We start from the raw sequence: 26974 nt of genomic DNA, 5'->3' as shown, positions 1-26974 counted from the left end.
TGAGTATTCTGAGCATAAACAAATGTGAGAGTCTAGGGAACACCTAGCATCCTTAAGTAGTATGTGGAAACACAGTTTCAGAGCCTTCCAGTTTTAAAAAAAAAAAAAGAAAAAGGAAAAAAGTCAAATGATAGTTGAAGTCAAGAATCCCATAGTGTTTTCTTTGTTCTCCTAGGTATATGATACTGCATTAGATAGATACATCTTTCTGAAATGTGGGTGCTGAGGCTGAAAGGAACCTTTCTTTATCACTTCATTTCAAGGCTTTGGCTAGGACTGAATAAGAGGAAATATGTTGAGTGTTGAATCACTGACCTTGCTCTCTGTAGAGGGCTGAATTTTTCTTTGGAGAGCTTCTGCTAAACTAATTTGACAGCTAAACCGCCCCATTCGTTATACCTCATGCTGGAACTGGAATTTGCTAGAGCCTATCCTTGCTGCTCCACGTTCTGCCAGGGCTCTTGTGTTGCCATTGTGAGAGCCTGTTGCAGGACTGGAACTTTAATTAATGGATCTGCATGAGACTGCATGGGTGAGTGTGTTGGCCGGAGTGTTGGAGGACTGCGTTAGGATGGTGAGAAATACAGTAGTCTGTCTTTTTCCTGCCCAAGACTGTAAATTAAAAAAATATGTGATCAAGGATTTTCACAAAGGATGTGTTCAGTAAAAAGAATGGAAAAGTGACAAAAGGGTTACAAATCCTACTCTTCCTTTTTACAACTGAAGAGAACCGATCTGTGTGTCAGAGATGCTTATTACTGACTACACCTTCAGAGGCATTATTAAAGGCAAAATAATCTGCCTGTGCTAATCCTGTGGTACTGTAATCATGTTCTTCTACTGTCACCTCATGTTCAGTCATACAGTTTTCTCCGTAACAAGCCTTGTCTGTACACCATGCTCTCTTTCAAGATAATTAATGATGTGAAAGATGAGAGAAGCAGAAAGCGGTTGCACTTCCAAAGCAGTCAGAACAAATCAATAGTAACTTCCATGTGTCTTGCCACTGCAGATTGAGTGTCAGAATCAAGGTTGGCAACAAGTGGTACCCTTTGATGAACTTCACCCCCTGGTACCTTGTTTCACCTGTGCTGTGGTAATATGTAACACAGGTTTTGATTGAAGAAGTTCCCCACAGTAGTTCCGGCTAATTTGAGAAGGGTCATACGAAAAAGGCGGGAGAGGATCATTACCCTTGGTACACTATTTCATCACATACATTTTTGGTACCTCTCTGCTGTCGCAAGCTTTGTGTAAGAAAGCAGTTGGGTTGGGTTGGCTGTAAGGCCAGAAACATCTTTCATAGTTTTACTTTGTTTTGGGAAAATGGCTCAGTTGTTTTTCTCCACTGCTTCCAGAGTGTTCTTCATCTTAATCATTCATGAGTCAGAAGGCTTGAACTTGCTTGTATGCAAGTCTCATTTCAGTTTGTGTAGGGAGCCTGTCACTTTGCCTTCTTTAGGTAAGTCACTGTAAGCAAACTAGAAAGAACGAGTAAGGACATCTAGTCCAATCCTTGTGCCAGTGGATGGCACTTTAATACTAAATGAGGTAAAGCAATAAAAAGTGTCTTAAATTTTTATCACTTAGCACATCAAACAACTGGCAGAATCTACTTTGAAAATCATTTTCCTCCTTTAGCCAAGATCCAGAACAAAAGTAGTACTCTGGCTTCCTTAGTAGCAGGCTGTCTTTGGGATTTCTTCATGTCTTCAAACAGTGAGTTGGAATGCCAGGTCAGAATAGGGCATATTTAACAAGTACTGAAGACCCCCAGACAGTCACAAAAGCATACAAATGATTAGGGACATTTGGTCTGGTCCTGACCTTTAAAATTGTTTGTGGTTTTTATACTTTTTATTACAGTAAATTCAAAGGAATGAACAAAGGAGTGAAATCATGTGGTCGGGGATTTAGGTCTGTAAATAAATGCAGTTTAAAAATGGACTCAGGCTCCCCCTTCCTCAACCCACCCACAATTACTTCCATTCTCTCTTTACAGAGTTTGACTTTGGTACCAAAGGAAAGTGAAGGCCTGCACTGCATCTGTAAATGGAAGGATATTTAGGTTAAAGATATGGGTTTTTCTCTTGGAATCAATATTTCATTGGTAAAAACCATAAAGATGCATTTATAGTGCTAGCTCTTCTCACTTCCATCAATCTTTAAAAAAAATTTCTTTTACTGTAAATATAGAAATGGAATGTATAAATATCAGAGTATTTTATTAACATATGCATGGCATATCCATGCTGGAAATAGAAGACAATTCTTTTCAACCACGTAGTAAGTCTACAATGTGTTTTGCATTTGAAAATGTGTGTTGACTGGAAGATAAGGAACTAAGACACCCTTTTCTTGTTCAGATGAAATAGGATGTCATACTGCACTGGTGGATCTCCAGAGGTATCACCAGTCTTTTTTTCAGTGTGTTTAATTAGCCATTTTAACATAGCAGATCAGTGGGCAGCATAATAATCTGTTAGAATTCACAGTAGCAGCTGATAGCAAATTATGTCACCTGTGACTTAAAAGCCTGGAACAAGTTTGGGAGTGGGGTGAGGGGAAAGCCTGTTTGCTTCATGCTGCTGAGGAAAGATTTTGCCACTAAAAGGCTGGTTCCTTGAAATGAGAGAGAACTTCTGTAAATGTATGGTAATGCAGATTACATAAGTAAGACATAAGTTTTGCAGGAGCTTTTTATTCTCAGTTTAGAATCTTTTACAAATTTGCATTCTTCAGAGAGATGCTTTAAAGACACTACAAATTTTCCTGAATTCTATAGCCCCATGTGTTATTCTAGTACCATCTTTTCTTTCTTCCTTCCTTTCACTTAATCACCTAATTCTGGTTTTAAACTCCTGCTTTTTCCTGAAATATTTTGATATGCACTCAGACAATATAATTATTTAAGTTTTAATTTTAATCTTCTATATGTAAACGTTTACTTCTACAGAGTAGGTATGATTTCTGTGTTCCTATGGCCACCATTAAAAGTAAGTCATAAGCTGCATACCCTCACAGTCTGTCTTCTGATGAAGCAAACCAGTACTATTATCCATTGGTAATAAGATCCTATATGCCTTTTGGGCGTGCCCCGAGGGTATGGCTGCCCGAGTACACCTCAGTGAGGTAAAGATCACTGGGTAGTTGCGTTACACAACAGTTCAGTCGTGCTGGCCAGCATATCATGCCAGCACAGCTAACCTGCTTTGATCCCTTATCTGCTCTGTGGACACCCCTTTAGAATATTTGAGTCACAGTCCCTCGCTTGTGACGGTCAATAATAGCATATTGCCCACTTCAGCAGGCATAGCTGTGTTGAAAATATTCAGATCCTGCAGTGACAAACCCATAGAAGTACCCAAGATTGCATCTATATTTATGTGCTATAGCAGCCCTGAAGCTGAGCTTGAGTCTAGATTTGCGGCTTGTCCCCACCCTCAAGGCCAGGTCACTCTCAAAGATAATATAGATAATAGCAAAGATAATGTTTCTTCTAAGGTGATGACATGGGCAGGGTAGACTGTATTCAGCAAAGGCCTGTTCTGCGGATTGGATGTACCATGCCACGCTACCAGTTTCTGTTCTCTCCATCTGGCCTTCTAGTTCATCACAGAATCAGTGTCTTGCAGACGGGATAGTGTAAGGGTCCTTCTTAAAAAGGCTCATAATGTTATCTTCTGCAAAGAATATAGAGAGAGAGCCTGAACTCAAACAATACTAAGGGATGTTTTACTTCTGGATAGTCTCAGAAGTCCGCTACTTCAGTGAATATAAACATAAATATATAGGAAAGAAAACTTTTGTGGGAACTGATGCTAGCAAAAACAGGTTTGAAGATAAAGTAATAAAAAAAAAAAATGGATCTTGGAAGAGGCTCTGATTAGCTAATCCATCCCTCTGCCTCAAAGCAGGATTAACAATACCTGAAAAATACTAGGTTACTTTTTTCTTTCTGGAGATTAGATGGGAAAACATGCTTAGATAAAAGTTATTTGGACCCTTTTTAAACTGGGAGTTAAGGAAGCAGGTCAGAGCACTGAATTTCTATGCAAGATTCATTGGTCTGTGCAAGGATAATTCTTTTCAAGAGATGGAACTAAGATATTTAAAGGGCACATCAAGTATTCATGACTTGTTCTGTAAGCCATAGCATCCTACTGGAAATTCACCTTGATGTGATTTGGGTTGTTGCACTCGATAAAGATGTCTTTGCCTTTGGAAGTAAAAAGATGCATAAGTGGCATTTCTAAATTACAGGATTTTCTCTCTTGCCATTGCCTATATCCAGCACAACATTGTCCCAACCTGAGCTTTTTTTCTTGCAAAGAAGCTGTGCCTTTTGTAGGCAATTGACTTTTTGCAATGGGTTATTTTTCTTCTTCATGAAAAAATGTATAAAAGTCTTTAATGCCCAAACCATCATTCTGCTCTGTACTGGACTACTGACGTTTATGTGCGAAAACACGGTCAACCCCTTTCCTCTTCCCCAGAGAGCAAAAAAACCCATTCTACATATTATCTGTAATGGAAACAGAGTTGGCAACATTATTTCTTTCTCTATGGACATTCAAAAATTAAAATGGAACCTGATTCACTAGGGATTTCACTTTCCCTGCTGTGTACAAGCATTTGGAGAAAAAAGTCAAATCCCTTGCCAGGACTTTTCAGAGGTAGTTTCAGCTCTAGCTGGTTATTCAGGGAAAGGCTTCCTGCCCTGATGACAAGAATCTGACACAGGTGGACAAGCTCATTGACAGTTTATTTAGAAGGTCTTGGATGTTCTCCTGTAAACGCTGGGCATGCTGAAGTCATTGCCTTTGCACCGCTAACTTTGAGTGGCTTGCTCAGTTCCTAGTTTTTCCAAGGGCACATCCTAAAATCCTAGGGGGAAAAAGCCTAATTCTCCAGCTGGAAGTCACTCTTCTCTGGAGCCCTCTGCGTGCCACTACGGTTCTTAAAGGCTGAACGTGTGTCTCTGGCTCAGTGTCCCCCTTGTGTGTTTACGTGTGGGAGAGGTGGGGTGGGTCGGTCCCCATGAAGCCTTGGACAAAGCATACAGTACCGCACTTTCTCCTTGAGTGGTAGCACAGATAGTGCCAGAGCTAGAGGGCTGCCAATTTGCATCATGTGCCAGCAAAGCTCAGCTAATGTGTAATCACCTGGGGACCGCTACCAGCCCTTGCGTGTCTGCTCTAATCTGTGCTGCTTCTGACAGCCAGCCAGATCTCCATGTGTCGCTCATGGTTACAGGTAATGAGTCATACGTTCTGCAAGATGTCTGAGAGAGGCTTGTGTGGATTTTTATTCTTCCCCCCCCCCCCCCCCCCCCCCCCCCCCCCCCCCCCCCCCCCCCCCCCCCGGATATCTGATATCCGAATCTCATGTGTCAGGTGTAACTTTACACCTCTGAATTGAGAGTTTTGCTTATTATTGTGTATTCAGTAGACTCTCTCTTGGATGTTCCCAGGATCAGAGGCCAGCCCTGCTGGAGGCTAAATACTAGGCTTCTGCTCCTGATACAAAGAATTCTTGTGATGTTTTCAGGTCCTGTAATGCTTTTGTTCATCTGTATAATGTTGAGGCAACAGCTCTGCATTGCAGAATAATTCCAGTCAAAAGAGAATCATGTTAAGAAAGGCAGCTGACACCGATCTAATAAAAACTACTTGAAAACTGACATGAGTTTCTGCAAGGGATTCATGTCTGTGCCTACTGTTTGTATAACAAATATAATTCATTTCTAATAGCAACCTTGACTAACTATCCAAAATGTTATCTTTTTGGAATTGGCATACAGGTTCTGCTTCAGAGTCAATAGCTGGATTCTAACAAGGAACACAGTATTCAACATCTTAATTACTTCTCAACAATACATTGCTCTGATGGCAATTCCTCTGCAAGAGCTCTTTTGTAGGAATTCTTCTGTAATGAGGATTAACTATTCATAAATTGTAGAAATAAAATACCACACTTAGATATACTGCTTATACTAATAGATATAAAAAGTAAAATGTCTCCATCTGCTTTTTTACAAACATTTGAGTAGCTGTCTTGAGGTCAGACCAAAAGGCCAGCTAGCCCAGGTGCCAAAAGCAAAAGCCTATAGAAGGGGAGAAGAACAGGGCAAGTACATGTGATGCTTTGCCTTGAGTAACTCTTCAACCTCCAGTTATTTGTGTCTCAGGGACTTTCTCTAGAAGGGATGATATTTAGCAACCCTCAACAGATTTCTCTTCCATGAACTTGTCCGGTCCTCCTAAACCCATCTGAGCTGCTGACAGGGATTTCCACAGCATGTTATATGAAGAACCACATCATCTTGTTTCGTCTTGCTTTTATCCTGCCACCTCTGTTTTCTGTGATGCCCTGTAGTCCTCGTATTGGAGGGGACAGTGAACAGCTGATTCCTAGGCACTTGCTCCTTGCCAATCCTGACTTTACAGATCTCTGTCATATTCCCATCTCTATCATCTCTTTTTTCCAGACAGAGGAGTCCCAGTTTTCTTATCCCTTCTTTTGAACTGGCCTTTGAACCAACTGCTAGCCTTTGAAAAGGCTGAACGTTTTCTAATTCTTTTCCATCCTTTTAGAGAGGGGGAGAGTAGAACTGAATATGCTATTCAGAATGTAGGATTTATAAAGTGATGTTTATATAGTGGGTACTTTTGAAAAGGAATTCAACAAAAAGAAAAAGAATCCATTTTCAAAATACAGATAGACTTCATACCATCCTAAACATAATAGACCACTGAGACTAGATTAATACTGGGGAAATAAATTCTGTCTTCCCTAAGAAAAGATGATAGAAAGTTTACTGTAGAATTTAGCTATTTTGGGAACAAGGAAATGGGCCAACATCAAATCATTGTTGCCTAAGGTTTTAATGTTGCTACTCACTTGTAGCTTCATTTCAGCAAGCAGATTATTTCTTCAGTGTATGTGAATGCACTTTCTTTCTGTGTGCATTAAACCCTTTTTAGATATATAAATGTGTTTGCGTCACTGAGCCCAACAAAATACCAGCACAAAAATAAATGAAAATTGCTGACCTATGCTCTATCTTAAAAGTGTTAGCACTTTTCTCATTATTTGTGGAGAGGAAGTGTTTCTGGACTGTGTTGTATATGTGCTCTGTCCAAATGGTGAGAGCCATGTTATGAATGTATTCTTTTGCTTCACAAGTTGAGAAACGAGTTTCCTTAATTCGTAATTTTTTTGATGTGTTGTGCTACCTCTCTTAGAGGTTGCAGTTGATGTTGGAGTTGTGTACGTGGCCTTGGAGGAGTAATCATTTGACATAACTTAGGGACAAAAGACTGGTGGAACTGAGACACAACAGTGACCTGTCTATCCTATAAAGTTGGTGATCTTGTTCTAACTTACTCCTGACTCTTTCATCCAACCAGTGTGGAAAGGAACCTCACCAAACCGTGATTAAGATAGCATCCACCCTGCGACATTTCTGTCTGAGAAGGAAGGCTAAAGCTTTGTGTGATTCAGACACAAAATTCTGCCTGTTACAGCAGTTACCTCAGCAGCCTGTGGGCATATATGTACTCAGAGTTATGGGCTTTCAACAACATGATCCCTCTTGTATTTTGTGAAACTTACTGAGCCGTCACAGTAATATTAGTGTAGCACGAAGAAATGCACAAAGGAGAAGAGGAGGGATGATGAAAATCCACGAAAAGAATCTGTCTTACGAAAATATTTCAGAACAGGTGTCTTGAGAATTTCAGGCTTTATAAAGTTTTGTAAGTTTGGGGGTTTGTTTATTTGTTTTTAATTCTACTCCAGGAGCAAAATTCCTGAGGTGGTATTTTTTTGTGGGATTCCTGCTTTACTTACTATTTGTATGGTGGCGAGCAGTAAACCACAGTTTGACTTTTCAGAGGAGAGAAGGAGGACCAGAGCCTGCACACCAGCTTGTTCTGGTTTTCTGTGCCAGCACTGGCTATATTGTGCACTACTTTTCCCTGACTTGATGGTAGAAACCCATGCAACTATAAGTGTGTTTCTTCGCCACAAGGACATGTTTGCTCAGCTGCTTTACCTATTCCCAGTAATGGTGATAGTTGACAGAAGTGCTGTTGTGATGACAAATGTGAGATGTAATTTGTATAACGAGGTACTTGGTCCGAGTTGAGAAAATGGGCAGCAGTTTGTACATACAACCCTTTTTTTGGCCCTCAGATCTCAAAATCCTGCTTCTTTTTGAGATCGGGCTTGCCATATAGGGTACAGGCTGTAATACTGCTGTAATGGGAGGGTGATAGCAGCCCACCTAAGAGGCAATATAGTGAACTGCCATTGCACGTACACTTCTTTTTACATACGCACACGGTTATCAAGTGAAGATATTTAAATTTAATTAGAGACCTTTTTTGTTTTGGTGCTTAAAAACATTTCCTAAACCAGCAGCAGTGAAGGATCCCTCTGCACATTTCTCAGTGATACATACTATTTTTTTTAAAGTAGACCAGGAAAGAGTTTGTGCTTATGGCACAAGTTGGTTGCATCATATCCCATTTCATAGGGGAATTGTGTAAATGGCACAAAAAGACCTTGAGAAATACAAATGAGTCTTTTTTCAGTATTTTGAGAGAGGCTATGGAGACGGAACTCTGCTTCTATGTGATCTTCTAATATGCTTTTTTCATCAACAAAGGTTTCTTGTGTCTTAACTCAGATATGCATTATTGTTATTGAATCACATGCATAATTTGTATGCATACTTTACAGGCAGTCCCTGGCTATGATCCCAAAGGGTTTTATGTTGAAGGAGAACAATGTAAACAAAAATACAGAGGGTATACTTATGTGCATAAGGGGTAGGAATGGTATTAGAAGAATGAGCTGAATAGGGAAATAAGACTGAGAAAGGTAAAAATGCCTCAGTACTTCTAAATTCTTATTTATGGGTAGATTGGTAGGTGTTTTAAATATCTCATGGAACAGTCACTGCAAACAATATGGATGATCCTTGTGGGAAGAAGAAGTAGGCGACATCTTGGATGGGATAGTAGAAGCATGGTGAAAAAAATTAGTTAAAGTTAAGAAGACCCTAGCAAGCACACTAGCAGCAGCAAATAATTGTCCTTACTGGTGCATCATGAGAGTAATGCAGTGAATTCACACTACCTGATGCTATGGTGCCCGAGGAATACGGAGGAGGGTTTGGTGGTGTGGATCTCAGATTGTGGAAGGCAGTTTGCAATGTTTAATAGCTTTAAGCCATCCTGACTTACATCTTCAACCCACATTAATTTTAAGAACACTGATTCTCATTGCCTTGCTGTGTTTAAACTAGTAGACTTGAAATCATATTTTTTTTTTATCCTGTCATTTTTGTAGCATTCTATGTGCTAGCATGTTAGTAAGGTCATAAGTCAGCAGGACTTCTTTACAGGGATTCCTATCCTGTTCATAGATTATGTACCAACACTAAAGTATTATTTTTTTAAATCATACTTAGCTCCGTTGTTTCTTTAGAAATGTAGTTCAGCAGCCTCTGCTCAATGCATCTATCTCTAAAAGGAACAAGGCAAGACTGTGGTATAAAATCAACAGAAAATTATCTAAATACATTATTCTTCATATTATGTCCAAATTCAGATGCCGCTTGTAGGAACTACAGGAAGAATACTGAGTAAGTGTATTTCTTCTCTTCTGCTTTCTGCTGAAATTATTCACTGACCTGTGTGTGCAGTATTTGCTTTCTTGAGAAAACAGATTGTTGACATTGCTGGTGTGTCTCTGCATCTAGCAAAACAATATATTGGCAACCATGTTATATTTCTGTGGCTTGAACAGTACTGAAACTATTAGCTGCTTTCATGGAGTAAGTCTTGACTGAGGTGCACAGACTTTGTAGGCTTCTGCAGAAATGATTTGATTTTTCTACAAATTGAGCTTCAAATACTTTTTTTTTTCATTCAGTATGTAACAATAGAATTAAAGCACTGTCTTGACTTACCAATTTGAAATCATCTTCCCTTTAGATTTCAGCAGGTTCTGCGTGTGTATAGTAATGCTGTCCTGGTTTCGGCTGGGATAGAGTTAATTTTCTTCTTAGTAGCTGGTACAGTGCTGTGTTTTGGATTTAGTGTGAGAATAATGTTGATAACACGCTGATGTTTTAGTTTTTGCTAAGTAGCGCTTATCTTAAGCCAAGGATTTTTCAGTTTCCCATGCTCTGCCAGCAAGCAGGTGTGCAAGAAGCTGGGAGGGAGCATAGCCAGGACAGCTGACCCGAACTAGCCAAAGGGATATTCCATACCATAGGATGTCATGCCCAGAATATAAACAGGGGGGAGTTGGCCAGGAGGGGCAGATCACTGCTTGGGCATCAGTCAGCGGGTGGTGAGCAACTGCATTGTGCATCGCTTGTCTTTTCTTGGGTTTTATTTCTCTCTCTCTTTGTTATATTCCTTTTCATTACTATTATTATTATTATAGTATTTTATTGTTGTTGTTGTTGTTATATTTTAGTTTAGTTATTAAACTGTTCTTATCTCAACCCACAAATTTTACTTTTTTTCCCCGATTCTCCTCCCCATCCTACTGGGAGCGGGAGGAGTGAGTGAGCGGCGGCGTGGTGCTTAGTTGCTGACTGGGGTTAAACCACGACAAATGCCTTACGAATACAGTAGTTTAGACATGTTCATTTTGGTGGTAAGCTTCAGAGTACTTTATCTTTTCCCTTTCACAAATATATAAAGATAAATGAAAACTTTCTCTAACAACTTATATTTAAAACAAGAAATCTTTGCTAATATTGATTTTGTGCAGTCTTAGGTAGAGGCACTTGAGGCTGATAAAAAGAGGCTCAGTTTCAGCACCTGAACAGGTAGAGGTATCAGCACCAATGTGCTCTTAAAAAGAGATTGTATTCTTTCCTTGGGGTGGTTAATTTATGAGTAGTAGATGACTGATCCACACATGGTATTCTGACTACCTGTCCTAAGATGAGCAGAGGTCATCCAATCTGTTAGACTATATAACTTGATATATAGAAAAGGAATAATGCAGCAGGTGGCACACAGAAATTAATAAGAAAATGTAGGAAACCTCTTCAGTCTGGAACAACACTATTCATTCGTTCCACTGAGTCTCAGTGATTTGACTGTCTAGTCTTGCAGAAAGCAGAGTTGTGTTTCAGTGTCCTTCAGACACGTTTCACTGAAAATGTAGATTTTGGTTAGTCTCAGTTCTCAGTTAAAGTCGTAATGTTGCCATGGTCTAAGAGGTGAAGTATCAGAAGTGTAGATTTTATTTTTTTTTTAAGAAAACAAAATGGGTTTCTGTCAGTGTTGTTTCTGCAGTAGTAATTTCTCAAATAATGGGTATTATTTTTAATAAGTCATTTTATCAATTTTTTCATTGAGGATCATCTTTTCATATTCAGTCAGGTATCGTGTTTTATATATATGTATTTTCACATTATATTTTTCTATCATGTTTTTTCATTCATATGCGCAAACATGCATATACACACGTGCATACAGTCTCCCATACTGTTCATATATTGGCTGGAGCTGGTAGTGCCAACTTAAGCTTTTTCAGCAGGAGATATCTAGAAATTTTATTATTTGGCTGTACAGAACTCTGCAAGATGTGAATCATTCAGGCCAAAGTTCTCCATTCAAGTATCAGTTTCATACTGAATCTTTTTTTAAGATAAGAGCTTGTTCTTTCAAAGAACAAGGTTAAGAGAAAATAGACTGCTCTGTCCGAATTTTAAAAATAATTTTGCAGAAGCTCTAGTGCATATTCTCAGCCTTTTGGGGGAGCAGGGTGGGGAAGGAAAGGAAACAGGACCAGAAGGTTGTTTTGTGTGAAGAAAAAGCTTTTGCTGATTCTGTGGGGAATTGCCCATTTCTGACTAAGCTTTAAACCTTTGGGAAAACGTTTGCATGGGATTGACAGAGACTTGTTAGAAGTTTACCAGTTATATTCTCATAGGATTACACCTGTTCTGCGCATATAAGCTCTGTAGAGCTGTATCTTAAAAGCTGAGAGGGTTTTTTCTCTGTTGCTGTACACAGAGGTTGTTATGAGGCCAGGTAAAGGAATAAGGAGCAATGAGCCTCAAGTTCTTGGATAGCGTGAACTGGAACTGGCAGCTGGCAGGCAGAGGGAGAGAGGGGCAAGAGGCCGGGATGGAGAGACGGGTTCTGCCTGGCAAGGAAGAGAAAGACCAGATGAGGAGTTTACCTGGCTGCAACTTTAGGAAAATAGAGCCACAGGTTCTGTGGTGCCTGGGGTGAGTGCTTCTTGAGGCCTGGAATGGTGATACCTGAGACTTGCCAGTCCTCTGTTGCCAGCAAGTGTCCATGAAATCCATTGGCAAAGTCTCAGCCACCCTAGCTGCAGATGTGCATAAAAGAATACATCCTTTCTCTTCTTACATCCCAGCCTTCTTTCACTACATTTTTGCCAGCTTCTGCATGAAATGAGATGGGTATCCTGGTTCTACAAATAATATTCTTATATTCTACCCAACTTTGACTAACAGTAGAAGGCCCAGCCTATGCCAAGGATCCAGCAGGGTGGGAGAGAGCAAGAGGGTTCCTATGGAAGAAATGAATTTATGATTTTGTAACTCAAGACTCTATTGCAATGCCTATGCATGAAAGGATCCAGTTGTGATTGGTCAGACAATCTTAACTGTGCCGTTTCTTATAGTGTGAGTGCTTGTCTTTGGAGTACTCGTCTTTTAATTCAGCTTCTGTGTGGTCTATCTGCAGATAAACGTTTGTGCGTACATATGCTGTGGTGTACGTACATGTACACATAAATATATCTGTTTCCATAACTGTGCTTAGACAAAAGGTTATGTTGGACTGCAGCTAAGAGTAAGACTGAATAGTTAAAAGATTAAAAATGTATATTTTTGCATGTTGCTTTACTCCCCAGCGGGTTTACAAACCCAGTATGCTAGAGTTAACTCTAAGATGTGTTGAAATTCATGCTTCAGACATGCAGCAATCTTAAAACCATACTAGTAATTCCAATATTACTAGAATGTTTGTCTCTTCAGTTGTCCTTGCCCACCCCACCCGTCACACTGTTCAAAAAGCAGTAGTAACTTTGCAGGTCAAGTCAAGGGTGCTTAGGAAAGGGTAGAGCACCACCAACTTTTTTTGTGAAAGAATTATGCCAAGCACATTGTGAAGACTCTATCATCTTTGGAGCAAAGTGAGCTGGAGGCAATGGAGGGGAATGTAGTGAAACAGAGGAAGTGATCATCAGGGATCAGCAGCAGGGCTGTATAGGCATGAGGGTGGAGTATAAAAGGGTTAGAAGAAGGGAAACCACTGAAGGGGTTCAAAGGAAGAGTGTCGCGCACAGGAATATCTTCAAAGAGAATAGACATAATGTCAAACAGATCAGAGGTGGAAGTGAGGTAACTAAGAGGAGTTTCAGTAATCAAAGTGCTGCAAACTGGCATGATAATTCTGACAGCAGAAGCGAAAAGTTCCTCCTCAGAAGTATTTTGGGGGGGAAAAAAAAAACATGGAGTTTTGGGGTGTTTTTTTTAAGCGAGCAAGATCCTGAAGATAATGTTTCAACTCTGAAGGGGCGGAAGTTTCAGGAAGGGTTCACTAGGTGGCTATGACTCAAAAAATGGAGAAACAGTTACACCTTCATGTGGTCCAGCTCAACAGTGCCTTTTTGAATCAGTGGTTGCAGTCATTTACGTAAATTCAATAATTGAATCACCCATAATGCTGAATTGAAGGGACTGTTGTAAAGCCCAAGAAAAATGGACTATAGTGGAAGACATCCAGATCTGTTCAAATAATAAGCTTACTCATTTTGTGAGAAATGAACTCCAAAACCTCAACCATTCAGATAGTTGTTGGATTTTACTGGAGAGCTTTTATTGCCATCTACTGGCCTAAATAGGCAGTTTGCTCTACTACAACATCCTTTCTAAGAACCGTTTGGAAAATGTTTGCTTACTGAGAAAATATTTTGAAGAGATTGTTTCAGAATATTCCTTAGGCAAGCTTATCTTTGGCATGATATCAGACGAGTCTGTTTGTAGTTAGCTATGTTGGCATGCCAAGCTTTATGAAAGGGGGTTCATTTAAACATCTGGAACCTGACGCACCCATAAACGCACTCCAACACATGCTTCACTTTGCAGGAAATCAGCACTAAGAACACACAGAGGGTTTTGTACATGTGCTGTGCAGTGGGTATGTGTGCGTGCACTTTGAAAACTGGACTTGTCAACATTTCTTTCTACTTTCAACTTCCAAACTACATAAAATTGAGCAGGACTTGAAGAAAAACTTCCTCTTAATTAGTTCTTCAGAATTTCTAGTTACTCCAAAGCCCCCAAAAAATCAGCAGGAGAGCTTGAAACTTGGAGGCTTGATTAAATTCAGTCTGAATCAAGTCATTGACAAGGTGAGATGAGCTTTTTTGTAAATACAGTTATGAAAATGAAAGGCCCAATTTTGTGTCTTTCTCAAGCAAGATGCCCATTGAATCCATAATCCCTTAATAAGATCTCTAGGATAAGTATCTAATTTCTCTAAACTCCAAAGTGTTTTATGCATTTTCTGTCTATTCAGTATGAAATTCCTAAGAGCTAGTTTTTCAGTTCTTTTCTGGAGGCATCCATGCTGGCTGAAAAGTCATTGCCAGGCTGCCGTATAACTCGCATCTGCAGAATGTTTATCTTTCATCAGATGAAATAGGTGTTTGTACAAGCACTCTCAGACTCCTGCAGGTTTGGGGAGCTCAAAATGAGGAAGATCAGCAGTGACGTTATTCAAATTATTTACACTCAATTCACTCATTTTGACTCAAAGAAATGCAAAGATGACCTGGCAGTGGTAACCATTTCAGTCAGTACACAGGTGTCTATGGCCTTGCACCCACAAGTACACCAAAAGCTCCTCACACAATGCTTAAATCTGAAGAAATAGCTGGAAAAAGGTGTAGCAGCAACAGAAGGCTTTTTTTTAACTAGATTTGCTGATTTGGAGTTTTAAACTGTGTATCATATACTGAAGTAAGATGACAGAATCGTGGGTTTTATTGTTCTTTTCCCTGCAGCTCTCATGTTAATTCCTGAGACTACCATAGCCTGACCATCCTCCTAGTGGCCGTTGTTTGCAGGTCTTAACCAAAGCCTTTGTACTGATTGTCACTCATGGTTCCTGTTTTTGTCTTTGTTCTCTCACAGCTACAAGCCCCCAGTGTGAAAGGCTTTGATTTTGCTAAGCAGCATCTGGGCCAGCACAATAAAGATGATGTCCTGATTATCCATGAGCCAGCTCCTTTACCAGGACCTATTAAGGATACTACCCCATCTGAAAATGGAGATGTGCCCAGCCCCAAATCCAAGACTTCCTCAAAGCCTTCAAAGACTGTTCGACACAGAGGGAGGTCAGTTCACAGAGATAAAACAAATTGTAGTAGATGACAGTTTATTAATGGCTGGTGATTACTACATTTTTAGGGCAATTTCAGTGGAAAGAACTGTTCCAGAGCTCTGGGACTTACGTTTTCTAGTGGGCCATCAGACTTACGCCTCGCTACTCATTAGTACAAGGTTGTGAGAATTTAGTGTCCATTTTTCTCTTAAAGGCAACATGCCCAGTTAAGAGGGGTATTTAAGACACTACTAGGTTGACTGGAGTCACGTCGTTGCTTGTTTAGTGGAAACACCAAGTGTATGTTTTCTGATGCATTCTCTTTATAGTGATCTCTAGCTACTAAGGCCGTGGGTGGTTAAAAGCAAACGAAAACCATTGACAAATAGCAGTGTGTTTCAATAATATTAATAGTGATCAATGCATGTATGATAAGTTGGAATTTCCAAAAATAAGCAGTATCTTCAAAATTCCGGGAAGATGCATGAGTTTTTTATTTGTGGTTATCTGGTTGCTCTCATAGCAAACCAGCTTTGGTCAGGAAAAGGAGTGATAATTTACAGCTGTGCAAATGGAGAAGTGTCTGTCAGCCTTCAGCAGTAATTTCCTAACCTTTTCCAATAATCAAATGATGTGAATGTGTCTTGCTGGAAAGGATTGTGTTTGTAGGATAGGCGCTGTAACAGAGCTATGCAGTAAAGCAGGATCTGTGCGTTAAAAAAAAAAAGGGATAGGTGGGAAGGTAATAGGTGGGAAAAAAATGGAGCCCTGAGGAGAGGAGTGCTATGATGAGTCACAAACAGCTCCTCATTGCGGAGCTCCTCTGTGCTGCACTTTCCAGTAATTCTTCTTCCTCTGCCTCCCTCTCATATTTTTGCACTCCTTTGTCTCCAGCTCTGCATCCCCTGTGCTTTTATCTATGTGCTATTGCACGGTGGGAGGAAAAAAAAACAACCAAGGGCAGAGTTGAATGAGCTTAGAAAGAAACTAACATTGGTTATTTCTGAGCTGCAGGTCTCTGTGACACAGCTTGCTCCTCTGCTCAACCTTCTGTGCTTCCTCTAAAGCCCCAGTTGTCCTAAGATCTTAGCTTCATCTTCCCCACATGGGCTTCGTGCAGCTCAGTTTCCACCTTCCCAGATGCTGCGCCTGTCTTCCTAACTCCCTATAGGCCTTGCAAGTAGTAGACAGGTACTGTCATGGTACAGGAAGGTGAGCGCAGTTGGAAAATAATGGAAGAAAAATTAGCTAACTTGTTTTGGTGTAGCTTAAATAACTTAAAACAAATTAATATAAATCAGAAGGACACGTGTTTCTGTGTTTCTTTTAAAAAGTTCAAAAGTGGCCTAAGACGATACTAAGATGATGCTTAGGGAGAGGGGAAGGTATCTATATTCACATGCACTAAGTATAAGAAAGAAATTTATACTTGAGGCTGTTACTGTATTTCATCTAAAACAATTCTGAAAATGAAGCAGGAAAAATTTTCAGAAGCCAACATTTTAATGCTTCCCCTGAAGACAATAACGAATCATTGATCAAATTTGGAACAAAGATATTTCTTTTTTTAATAGCATCTAAATTCAAACACTTCAAAATGTTTTCAAAAGAGAATTTCCCTCCTCTTCTTTGTCCTCCTTAAGAGCAAATCTCCCTTTAGGCTTAACTATGGAGATGTTACCATCATCTCCCTAACATGCTGACATGCCCATGTCAGCTTGAGTTTTAAAACATTTATTCCCTGAGGCAGAAGTTGAAATGTGAAATGATAGCATAGTGTGTTATGTTGGTTTTAGCTGTTTTCTGTTTTGTGAGGAAATAAAAAACTCAGTTCATCACAATGCAATTCAGGACTGTATGTTGCATGCTAGGAAATATAATGGTGATGTGCGTACATGTTCTGTATCTGTAAAAAACAACAAGCAAGAAAAACAACCAAGTTCAGAAAGCACGGCATCTCTAGGCTCCAGCTGAGAGTTGGACCTGTTGTTTTGGCTTGAGAGGATACAACTGCATATTCCTCAGCACTTACAAAAAATGACTGATGTTGACTCAGCACTATTTATGTTCCTATAATTTACTTCATGATAATTTAGATAGACTGAGGAAGGAGTATGAAGGAATACAAAGCACAATGAGGTGAAACAGAAAGTCAGTAGCAGATCTGGAAACAGAACTCCAGCCTTATACTCTGCTGAACCAAGACAAAGGTGATGGAGACGATAGCTCTGCCCACCCTCTCCACCTTAGAAAAGAGGAAAAGATGCAATGATGCAGATCTGTAAGCTCATTGACAACCATTTCTTCTTTTTTCCTGCTAATTTTTTTTTTAATTGGGATATGACTTATTAGTATTACAGTCCTGCAGAAAAGAATGAAAGACAGAGTTCAATTAACAGTGCATTGTTCAGGGAGGACAAGAAGGGGAGTTGAATTTGGAGCATTGCAAGGAGTAGGTTTAACTTTCAATGAACTCGTCTGGCTGGATATAGTTATCTTAGTCTGTGTGCTCTAGGCAGGTTGATGTTTAGCCAAGACCCTCAGTAACTAGTTCAGATATCCATCTAGCCCAAGCAAATCTTGCACTTAAGGTTAATGCACAGACACGTGCACACTTTCAGTGATTAACTCCCTGCAGGAATAGAATATGAATGTTCACAAGACAAAATGGTCACTAGAGACACTATCACAAAGGCTGATCCCATATGAAAAGACAGGCTTTGGTGTCAGCTGGGCGGTGGTTTATGCCTATATTTTTGCTGTTTTATACTACCTGAATAATTTTACAGGTGAAGCATTCTGTTGGGGAAAACCACAGTATTTCTTTATATTTTTCTTTAATCGCCCGCAAAAATTATGAACACTGAGATTGTAATTTGTAGGTAACAAATGTTTTTAAGAATCTCATGACTACATGGGATAAATACATAAAAGTAGCATTTTTGAATGGCCTTTCGTTTAACTAGTCAGGAAAATATTCACATGGACTTGTAGTGTTAGCAAGAGAACACCAAGTTAGAATATTAGACTAATTACCTGTACAGGTTTCTTATTTCTAATAGAATTCTTTTCTGTCTGAAAAGTAAACTGCTACTTATGAATGCAGAGTTTTTTCTTGAAGTGTATTTTAAAGGAAAGATTAGTTAATAATCTTGTCACATATGAATCCTGTTGCAGTCAGTTTTCACACGCAACAACAGTAACATCATGGCAATGAATATCTAACTATGATAATTTATTATAAATTTAATTATAAACAGAGGAAAATATTAGCAGTCTTCACAAGATACTTTAGCATAGGATTCTTTGCGTGAGAACTGTGCCCCTTTGCAAACTTATGTTACATGTTGGTTGGTTTGTTTTTTAATGTTTGTGGCAGAGTTTCACCATCAGATGCTGACTCCACAGCAAGTGAACAATCCAGCGGGAGAGAGACAGGAGAAGAAACTGCAAGACCATCAACTGTTGCAAATGAGGGCAAACCACGCAGAGCAGTGAAGAAGGGTTTGTGACTTTTTTTTTCTTGTGTGCGCCAGCAGTGTTTTACTCAGGTTGAAGAGTTACTCTAGTGCTGTAACTTTTCTAAACTCATCTTTGGCTGTTAATTTTTCTGGTTTGTGTCACAGAAAATTTTCTTCCTCTCCTTTTTGGTTTAGTTTCTTCTGTTGAAACTGAAGATCTACACATTCCTTTCATTCCAGCAAGCTTTTGAAACTAATGGCTTAGCAGGAATGAATCTTCCCTCCTTTTCTCTCCCACACACCCCTGGCAAACCTCTTTCCATTTAGGCCTAATTGTGGCTCTCGTGGTAGCAATCTTGCAGACAGTTACATGGGCAGTAGAGGTCACAGCAGGACTTGATACAGCATGAGTATATGTCTGTAACTGTAACTTCAAAAAAGTGAGATTAAAAAAAAGAGACCAGAGAGGTAAAAGTTGTACAAATAAGTTCTAATTCAGACATCAAAATGCTTTCATGATTGTGCTTTAGAAGGATTAAAATCCGGTGCTCATACATTAATAACACTGAAATTTTTTTGTGAAGAACCACATGCCTTCCAGTTAAAGTGCCACAATTTGTCTTGGAGGTACCCTAAGATATATTTCTTTCCTCATTGAAAAGTTGATAAAACACTGCAAACCCGCTTTCATTTTTTAATGAAAACATTCTTTTAAATTCTTTTCCTGTTTAAAAGTGTGTGATTAACTGTGCCTACACAAACACTAAGTGTTTTTTTTCTGAGAGCCTTTTGGGTTTAGATGGCTTGCCTTTTGCTTGAGGTTTTAGTTACCAGATCTTTGTCTTAAATCACAATAGTCTTCCTAGAGAAAATTCTGATACTGAATATCCGGTAAAGGAGTTTGATATCCCCATCTGTTCTTAATACACATGGCCTTGATGGCAGCAGAAACTGAGAAGAAGAAAATATTGACCACATTGTGAGCAGTCTCTTTGGTATATTGAATGTTTTTCCACATACTCCGTGAAATACCAGCTGAGATGTAAAGATGACTGCTGAGAAATGCAGTGCCAGTGACATTCAGATCATAGCAGACGATCTTCAGTTTTTGCTTATGTTGAAGAAATGAGAATGAGGAATATGTAAGATAGTTTATATAAACTGCTAGCTTTTGGGTGGCTAAACAGCAAGTTAAATAATGTATGATTCTTAAACTTTCATAATGTGGACTACTCCTGGAAGAGCAAGGGTCATGGAGCATGCTTTCCTCTGTAACGAACATGTAAGAAAACAAAGCACAGGATCTGCTAATGTGACTAGAAAGTTATACTTCCTAATAATTCAGCAGACAGTGTATGCTGTATGTACGTTACACAATTTACAAAAATAAGATACTGTACTGATGCTATATATGTTTTCAGTGCTTTAGGTTTGCTCTAAGGACCAGAAATCATGCCCAAGTAAATATATAGGAAAACAACTATGCTATGACAGAGCTCATCTCAGGATGGTTTATGAGTTGCTCCAGCCTATCTGGCTTCAATTCTGTTGCCCAGATTTAGTGCTCTCCCATTTCTTCTTACCTGGAAACTCCATTTTTGTCTCTTCATTTTCCATCTGGCTTAAAACTTTATGTAATGTTTAACATTTCCTTTTGGTGTGGAAGCGTTAGCTATTGCTGCATCTGAATTACCTGGCAAAGGCAGCAAGGATATTGTGTAAAATGTGTCCTTTTTGCCTATCATGCCCTTACTGGATCAAATATACTTCCCCCCCCCAGCATTTGGTGCCTCTGGTTTGGTAATCATAGGGACTATTTTTAGCATTCAGAATTGGAGGCACTGTCTGCAGAGAGCTCTCTGTTAAATGGCAGATTCAGCTCCCTTTTTGTGCAGCTGAGGCTTGACAGTTTGATCCAAGTTCATGCATTTCATTCAAAAGTAAATGCAATCATCTTACTGCTATGTTTTTTTTTGCCATTTGCCATTCCAGCTGAATTATTTATAATAATTACTGTCTTGTCTCTTCTTTTTCCTTTATGTTGTCAGGAGCAAACAGAGTGGGTAAGTAACCAAAGCTGGTAGTTGAGTACAAATAGGAATAGAGGTGCTGGGGTAGCTGCGATTATATCTTAAGGATGGAAGGATTTGTCTTCTGAGTCTAAAAAAACAAAATTGCTTTTGAGCTATTGAAGTATAAAAAATTCTCAGTAACACAAATTATAGTCATCCAATTTAGGCACATTTTTCTAATTTCCTCCCAATTCTTTCAAATTATTGAGTAAAACATCACTGAAAGAAGCAAAACTGAGGCAGCTGTTGGTCCTGAAACTAGCTTTGTATAAACAAGTTAGAGATATTGTTAGAGTTAGTGTCTTTACTGGAAGCCTGAGACAAACGCAAGCTACCTGCAAAGAAGCACAAATATTTTCTCATGAGCTAGTGTTTTTCTGGTCAGGACTGAGACATAGCAAAGATGGGGCAGGAGAAAGCTGACACTGTCTTTGATAATGCATACCATATCTAGTGATAAATTAAGGACTGCGTCCTCTGATAGCAGTTTCCATCTTATAATAGTAGAGAAGGATGAATATAAGGCTGGCTATGGTGCTTTCCATTGTTGGGTTTCTGCAAGTAACTAATGAGAGTCATCAGCTGCATCCTGGGGACATAATCTACTGGGATACAAAGAAACTGTGTGAAATTTACCTGAAACTGCATACTCTGGCATGATTCAAATACCAGTGGATCAGTGGAAGATTCCCGTTGACTTTACCTGATTCTGGATTAGGGTTTATGCACCTTGGTTGCTGTGTCTCTTGTTTTTATTTCAAGAAGGTGCAGGAAGCAACAGCCTTCCTCTATTTCCAACTGTGTTGGTTTTCATATGAAGTCATAGCTTCCTGCAGAGCAATTCATTTTCATGATGTTTCAGTTCTAATTAGTAGTTTCAGCCCAGGGAACAGTGATGAATATTGATCCTGACATGTGACCTATATGGACTAGTTGTTTAAACATGTTCTGTCCAGTATTTGGGTATTAATTCCTCTCCATTATTTTTCAGCCTCAGCTGTCTAGTCTGAGATCAAAATTTCATTCATGTAGTGCCATCTGATAGCTTTATAAGGAAGATTTTCTAACCATGGACAATAGTGTAATATAAGAACTCTGAAATGAGAAACCATTCTTATTCGCTCTCTCAAAACTTCTGAAGGATCTTATTCATGTGTTGAGTTAGAAACCATTTCTCCTTTTGTTGTATGTGTACAGCACTGTGCAGTTCCCGGCTTTCTTATCTACTTCACTATACTTCCATCTTGGTTTGTATTTATAGACACATTCAGTGTACGCACACAGAGAGGATTTAAAGGTCAGATGCAGCTTATGGGGTTTTTTTGTGTGTGTGTGCATCTTCTCTGCAAAAGAGAGTAACATATGGTGTTACTGTAGAGCCTTACCAAAATTTGACAGTGAGACTTTTGGACAGTTTTACAAAATGAGTTTAAGAACAGTTTCAGCTAAGAGGCCTCTGCCAAGCACTTGTTTATTTGTGCAAAAGGAAAGGTTATGGATGAAATGATAAAGATTCAGAGTGAATGCTCAGCATAATTGAATATATTGGACCTTGCTAACCAAGTAATATGAAAATAACCTTAAAATTTTATGTTGGAGGTCAGGTTGAGCTTTGAGAACTGCTGTTAGACTGGAAAGGTTGGAAAAAATGACTAATGTATGGGGAAAACGGGAAAGATGGATGCAAAAGTTTAGATTTCCATTGCGCTACAGGATCGCTCTGAGGGATTCACACTAACTACTTAATATATCTTGTGCCCCTCTCTGAGAGGCAATGCTTGCATGCTTCTAAGAAATGCATGAAGATGGGGCTGTGAAGATGACAAATGGTAAAGATCATATAAATAGCTACAGAAGAGAGATGGATATATTTCATTTAGGCTCTGTGTCTTGCAAAACATTTGGGACACAGAGATCTTGAGTGGAACCGTTTACCTTCTTTTTAAGGACATTTATACAGGAAAGTCACATTTATAAATGATGCATGCCATTTATAAATGTGTGTACATTTGACAATGCATTGATCAAGTTTGAGAAATATGTAAAATAAGAATTTTGCTTAGCTTGTGGCCAGATTGCTTTCCAGCCCAAAAGTAGTGTGCTGTGAATATAATGAAGTGTACCATTCTTTCCCTCTCCTGCTCCCTTTTTGTGCTAGAAGAGGGAAGCAAAGGAACAAGTCGTCTACTGTGATCTTCTACAGAAGATAGCATTCTCTTATTGCTTATATTTCATGGTGAAAAGCAGTTTGAGAATTTGTGGCGTTACCACGTGAACAAGACAAAAGATTATTTTGCAAGTCTTCAATAGTTTTTGCAAGCCTAATCCACATAATAGTTCCTGTTGTAGGCCTAACTCCAGCCAAAAAATACTTAAATATGTGCTTAACTGCAAACCACTGGGGCAATCCTACAGTTTTCAAGTCTTTTGAGGGAGGTGACCCATTTCTGTTAAGTGATTAACCGTTGGCAGGACCAGGGCCGCAACTTTCATGTGTATTGGTTTCCATAACATCTTTTGCTGATCATATTTCAGTTGATTTAACCTCGTCAACAAATTACAACATGGCAATATTTGTGCAGCTTGCTTATTACTATGTGAACTGTTTATCCTGTCACAGGGAAGAAAGCAGTGCTTTAAAAGCTTTAATCAGCAAAATGTCTGGAAAATTCTTTGTGTTTTGTGTGGATTTCAAAGGGTTTTTTTGTTTCATTCATGTATCACCCCTTCTATCACTTAAGAACTACATTTTGCAGTGAGACATCTTTTATTGCTCTTTGAACCTCCATTTAAGGAATTTGCATCTCCTTAAGTACTGATAAGAGGAACCATTAGCAGTATGTACTTGAACAGCTTTTTATGGAGTAAAGTAGATTGAGATTTTGGGGGTTTGCAAATGCCAAGAGCTTGATTTACAGAAATAAAGAATGACAGCTCACCTTCTGGAAATATAATGGAAAAATGTTTATAATTTGCAAACCACTGGGTAAACTTGTTGTACGCTAAATGTGAATCAGCTGGAAGGCCTATAGGGCAAATTAAACACAGATGGAAAACATGGCATAGTCTTGTAGCATAGCATCTGTAGAGCTTAACATTTGACTGAGATAACCCTAGCAGCACTACTTTAGTCTGTATTTGTTCTGGTGATTTAGGACCTCCTCAGACCAGCAGTGGAAACGAGCAGCACTCCTCAGCCTCTATCTTCGAACATGTGGATAGGATGTCACGTTCCTCAGATGCCAGCAGACGGGTCCCAAGCAAGATCCAGCTGATTGCTATGCAACCGATGGCAGCACCTCCGGTTCAGAACTCTGTACTTTCTGATCGAGTAGCAGAGACCAACAAAATTAATAAAGAGGTATTTTTAAAGTGCTTTGAGTGTTTGTGGAGGACTGTATGCCCAGCTGAGAGTGAAGTGAAAAGTCTCCAGTTTTTTGTTATCAGGAGTTCCTCGTTAGTTCCTGAGGAGTTGAATTTTGACAAGTTACAGGAATAATCCTGTTTTCATCCAGAGAGATAATCTGACCTGTTTTTAAGAGATACCTAAACCAAAACTTAAACACTGAGAGAGCAGCAAATTTGATGATCAGGATACCTTGTGTTACCATCCTTTTGCTAGTCAGCAGGACATGACTTACGAGAGTTGTGTTAATTAATGTGTGAGAATTGGAAGCGTCTGGCCCCCTTGGTTTTCGTTCTACACCATTCTTTTGACTTTTCAGCAAGTCAGGATGTGGGTTACAAAAACAAGTTATCTCAAGACATTCTGGGGTGTGAATTTGCAGCACACTCATTGCTTCCAACTTCTGATATGTTTGTCTGACAGTAAACATACAGAAACTTCCTGCTTTCTCTGAGGCTCAGGTTACTGTAAGCAGAATCTGAGCATGCCTGGGGGAGAGAAGGTAATGCGCTGTAAAACCGTGTCATACACTGCCTGACAGTACCATGTACCTGCTTCCTGGTTTTGTACTGGGTGTAAGATGGCATATTCTCTTAATTCTGAGTGGAAGATTACCGAAACCTTTAATCTTAACTATGTTAAGATGCTGTGTTTCTGAGTACCTTATGGAAGAAAGGTAAATACATATATCTAGTATATATAGGCAAGAGGGGCCACAAATGGAGATCTGATTATATGGGCAGAAGACGTATAATTCTAACTATAAATGTAAAGAGTAAGTCTGGCTTGTGTCCCTTTTATGCTTTTTGGGGATTTTCATGAGAGAATACACAAAAATCAATTTTTATTTGGTTTTTAATTCGCTGCTGCAGATGTGTTCCGGAACTAGTCCAGCACAGGCAGAGCAGTTGTTGCTACCTGATCTGATGCCCAAGTATTTTCCATTGATAAGAATTATTTCAGTGAGCGTTGGGCCAGGACTTAAAAGTATGGTATTACGATAGCTTTCCCCAGATGATGAGATGCACTCCAGGGAATTTGCAAAAAAGGTGGGAGAGAGGCATGAAAACTCAGCCTGCAAGAAGACGTAGAGCTGATAACGGCATGTTCATCTAGGGACTTGGGCCCTTGTATTGCTGCTACGTTTCTGCATAGCTTATGGCAGCCTCTCATGCTCAGCAGAGGCACCGAGTTATGAGCTCAATTAGCTCTTTAAGTTCTTGCTTCTTACATGATGAAGGTCATTAAAGGGAATGAGTGACAGACTTCAACACTATTGATCAAATATATCTCTGACAAGCAAAGGTACCTATAGCCTGTACTGGTTAGTCTTATTTTTTCAGAGCAGTGTAACTTCTGGCAGACAGCAGGAGTTTTTTGAGTTCTGCCTGCCTTTTGTTAACAAACTGCCGCTTCCCTCTAATTGCACCTGCTGTGCTGGCAATCGTATTGTGTATAATAGTACATCTACCTGGGGAGACAATGGGGATACTGCAAAATATCCAAGAAAGAAAGCGTGTTTACAAATTGTGTGACTTATTTCAGTCCTTCAGAGATTTGGAGGAGGGAAGGGGAGGAGGGAGGGAGGGGCGGACAGGGAGGTGAGGAGGAGAGTTTTTTGGAAGAGCAGCAAAAAGTTCTGTTTGCAATAACCACAAATGAAAAATGCAGTTGATTTTTTTTTTCCCCTCCTTCTTTAAGATACAAACAGCCCTGAGGCATAAATCTGAGATTGAGCATCACCGCAATAAGATTCGTCTTCGTGCCAAGCGCAAAGGGCACTATGAATTTCCAGTGGTGGATGATGTGGTGGTGGTTGACTCCAAAGAACAGCACAGAATATATCGCAAGGCACAGATGCAGATTGACAAGATCTTGGACCCTGGAGGCAGTGTTCCTACTGTCTTCATAGAGCCCAGGAAGAGGTAGGGATTTCAAAGATGGGAAAGAACAATTTTCTTTTAGAGTCAGCATCCAAAGTACATCAAACCTGTGCTTCTGAACTTTCAGAGCTTAAAATCATTTTCATCACTAGCTGAATTTGAGTTATCTAGGTGAGAAGGTTTGGGTTGTTCTAAACATTTTTATTTATTTCAGTATATGCCAGTATGTTTTGTTTTCAAATTATTCTTTTACAAGTTCTCAGTGGTGAATTCTCGATAAATAAACCCAAATGTATGAAAATTGTCTTAAAACAATTTAGTATTTGCTCTGCCATTTGTTTGAATAATTCTTGTGTGGTGTAGAGGGGTCAAAACTGCAATATAAGCACTAAAAAAAGATACACGGAAAATATAAACTGCAAGAAATATTATTTTTATAAAGGGGGGAAAAGGCGCAAAATAAGGAAACCCTTGAAGAACTTAAAAAGCATGAAGATTCTGAATTTTAAAGGCAAATTCACAAATCAGTGAGAGAACCTTTTACATATTCCTTCTGGGTAATGAGGCACGTTTGTCAGCCTCACAGATCTGCCTTCCTGGCCTTGTATTTTCAGAGAAAGTCTTCCCTGGGCTCTGTTTAGGGCTTATGAATACTGGCACTTCGTTCCCAGAGCACTGGTACCCTGTGACTGCTTCCACACGGATAGAAAGTAGCTTTACTCCAGCTACATGGGTTCCTCAGCTGGTTTGC

General features: G+C 39.4%; 1 protein-coding gene across 1 annotated transcript in view; it reads left to right on the top strand.

Annotated features, from left to right (window-relative positions):
- KIAA1549 (KIAA1549 ortholog) overlaps positions 1-26974 on the top strand; it is a 152298-nt gene that overhangs the window by 107710 nt on the left and 17614 nt on the right. The window contains exons 11-14 of the mRNA XM_050907580.1: positions 15212-15414; positions 18781-18905; positions 24090-24295; positions 26042-26265. Of these exons, the coding sequence (XP_050763537.1) occupies positions 15212-15414; positions 18781-18905; positions 24090-24295; positions 26042-26265 (758 nt within the window). The remainder of the gene's footprint in view (positions 1-15211; positions 15415-18780; positions 18906-24089; positions 24296-26041; positions 26266-26974) is intronic.

This window comes from Gymnogyps californianus, chromosome 1 (genome assembly GCF_018139145.2).
Source record: "Gymnogyps californianus isolate 813 chromosome 1, ASM1813914v2, whole genome shotgun sequence".
Classification (NCBI taxonomy): domain Eukaryota; kingdom Metazoa; phylum Chordata; class Aves; order Accipitriformes; family Cathartidae; genus Gymnogyps; species Gymnogyps californianus.
Note: the sequence above shows the minus strand (reverse complement) of the source record. Positions and strands in the feature narration are given on the sequence as shown.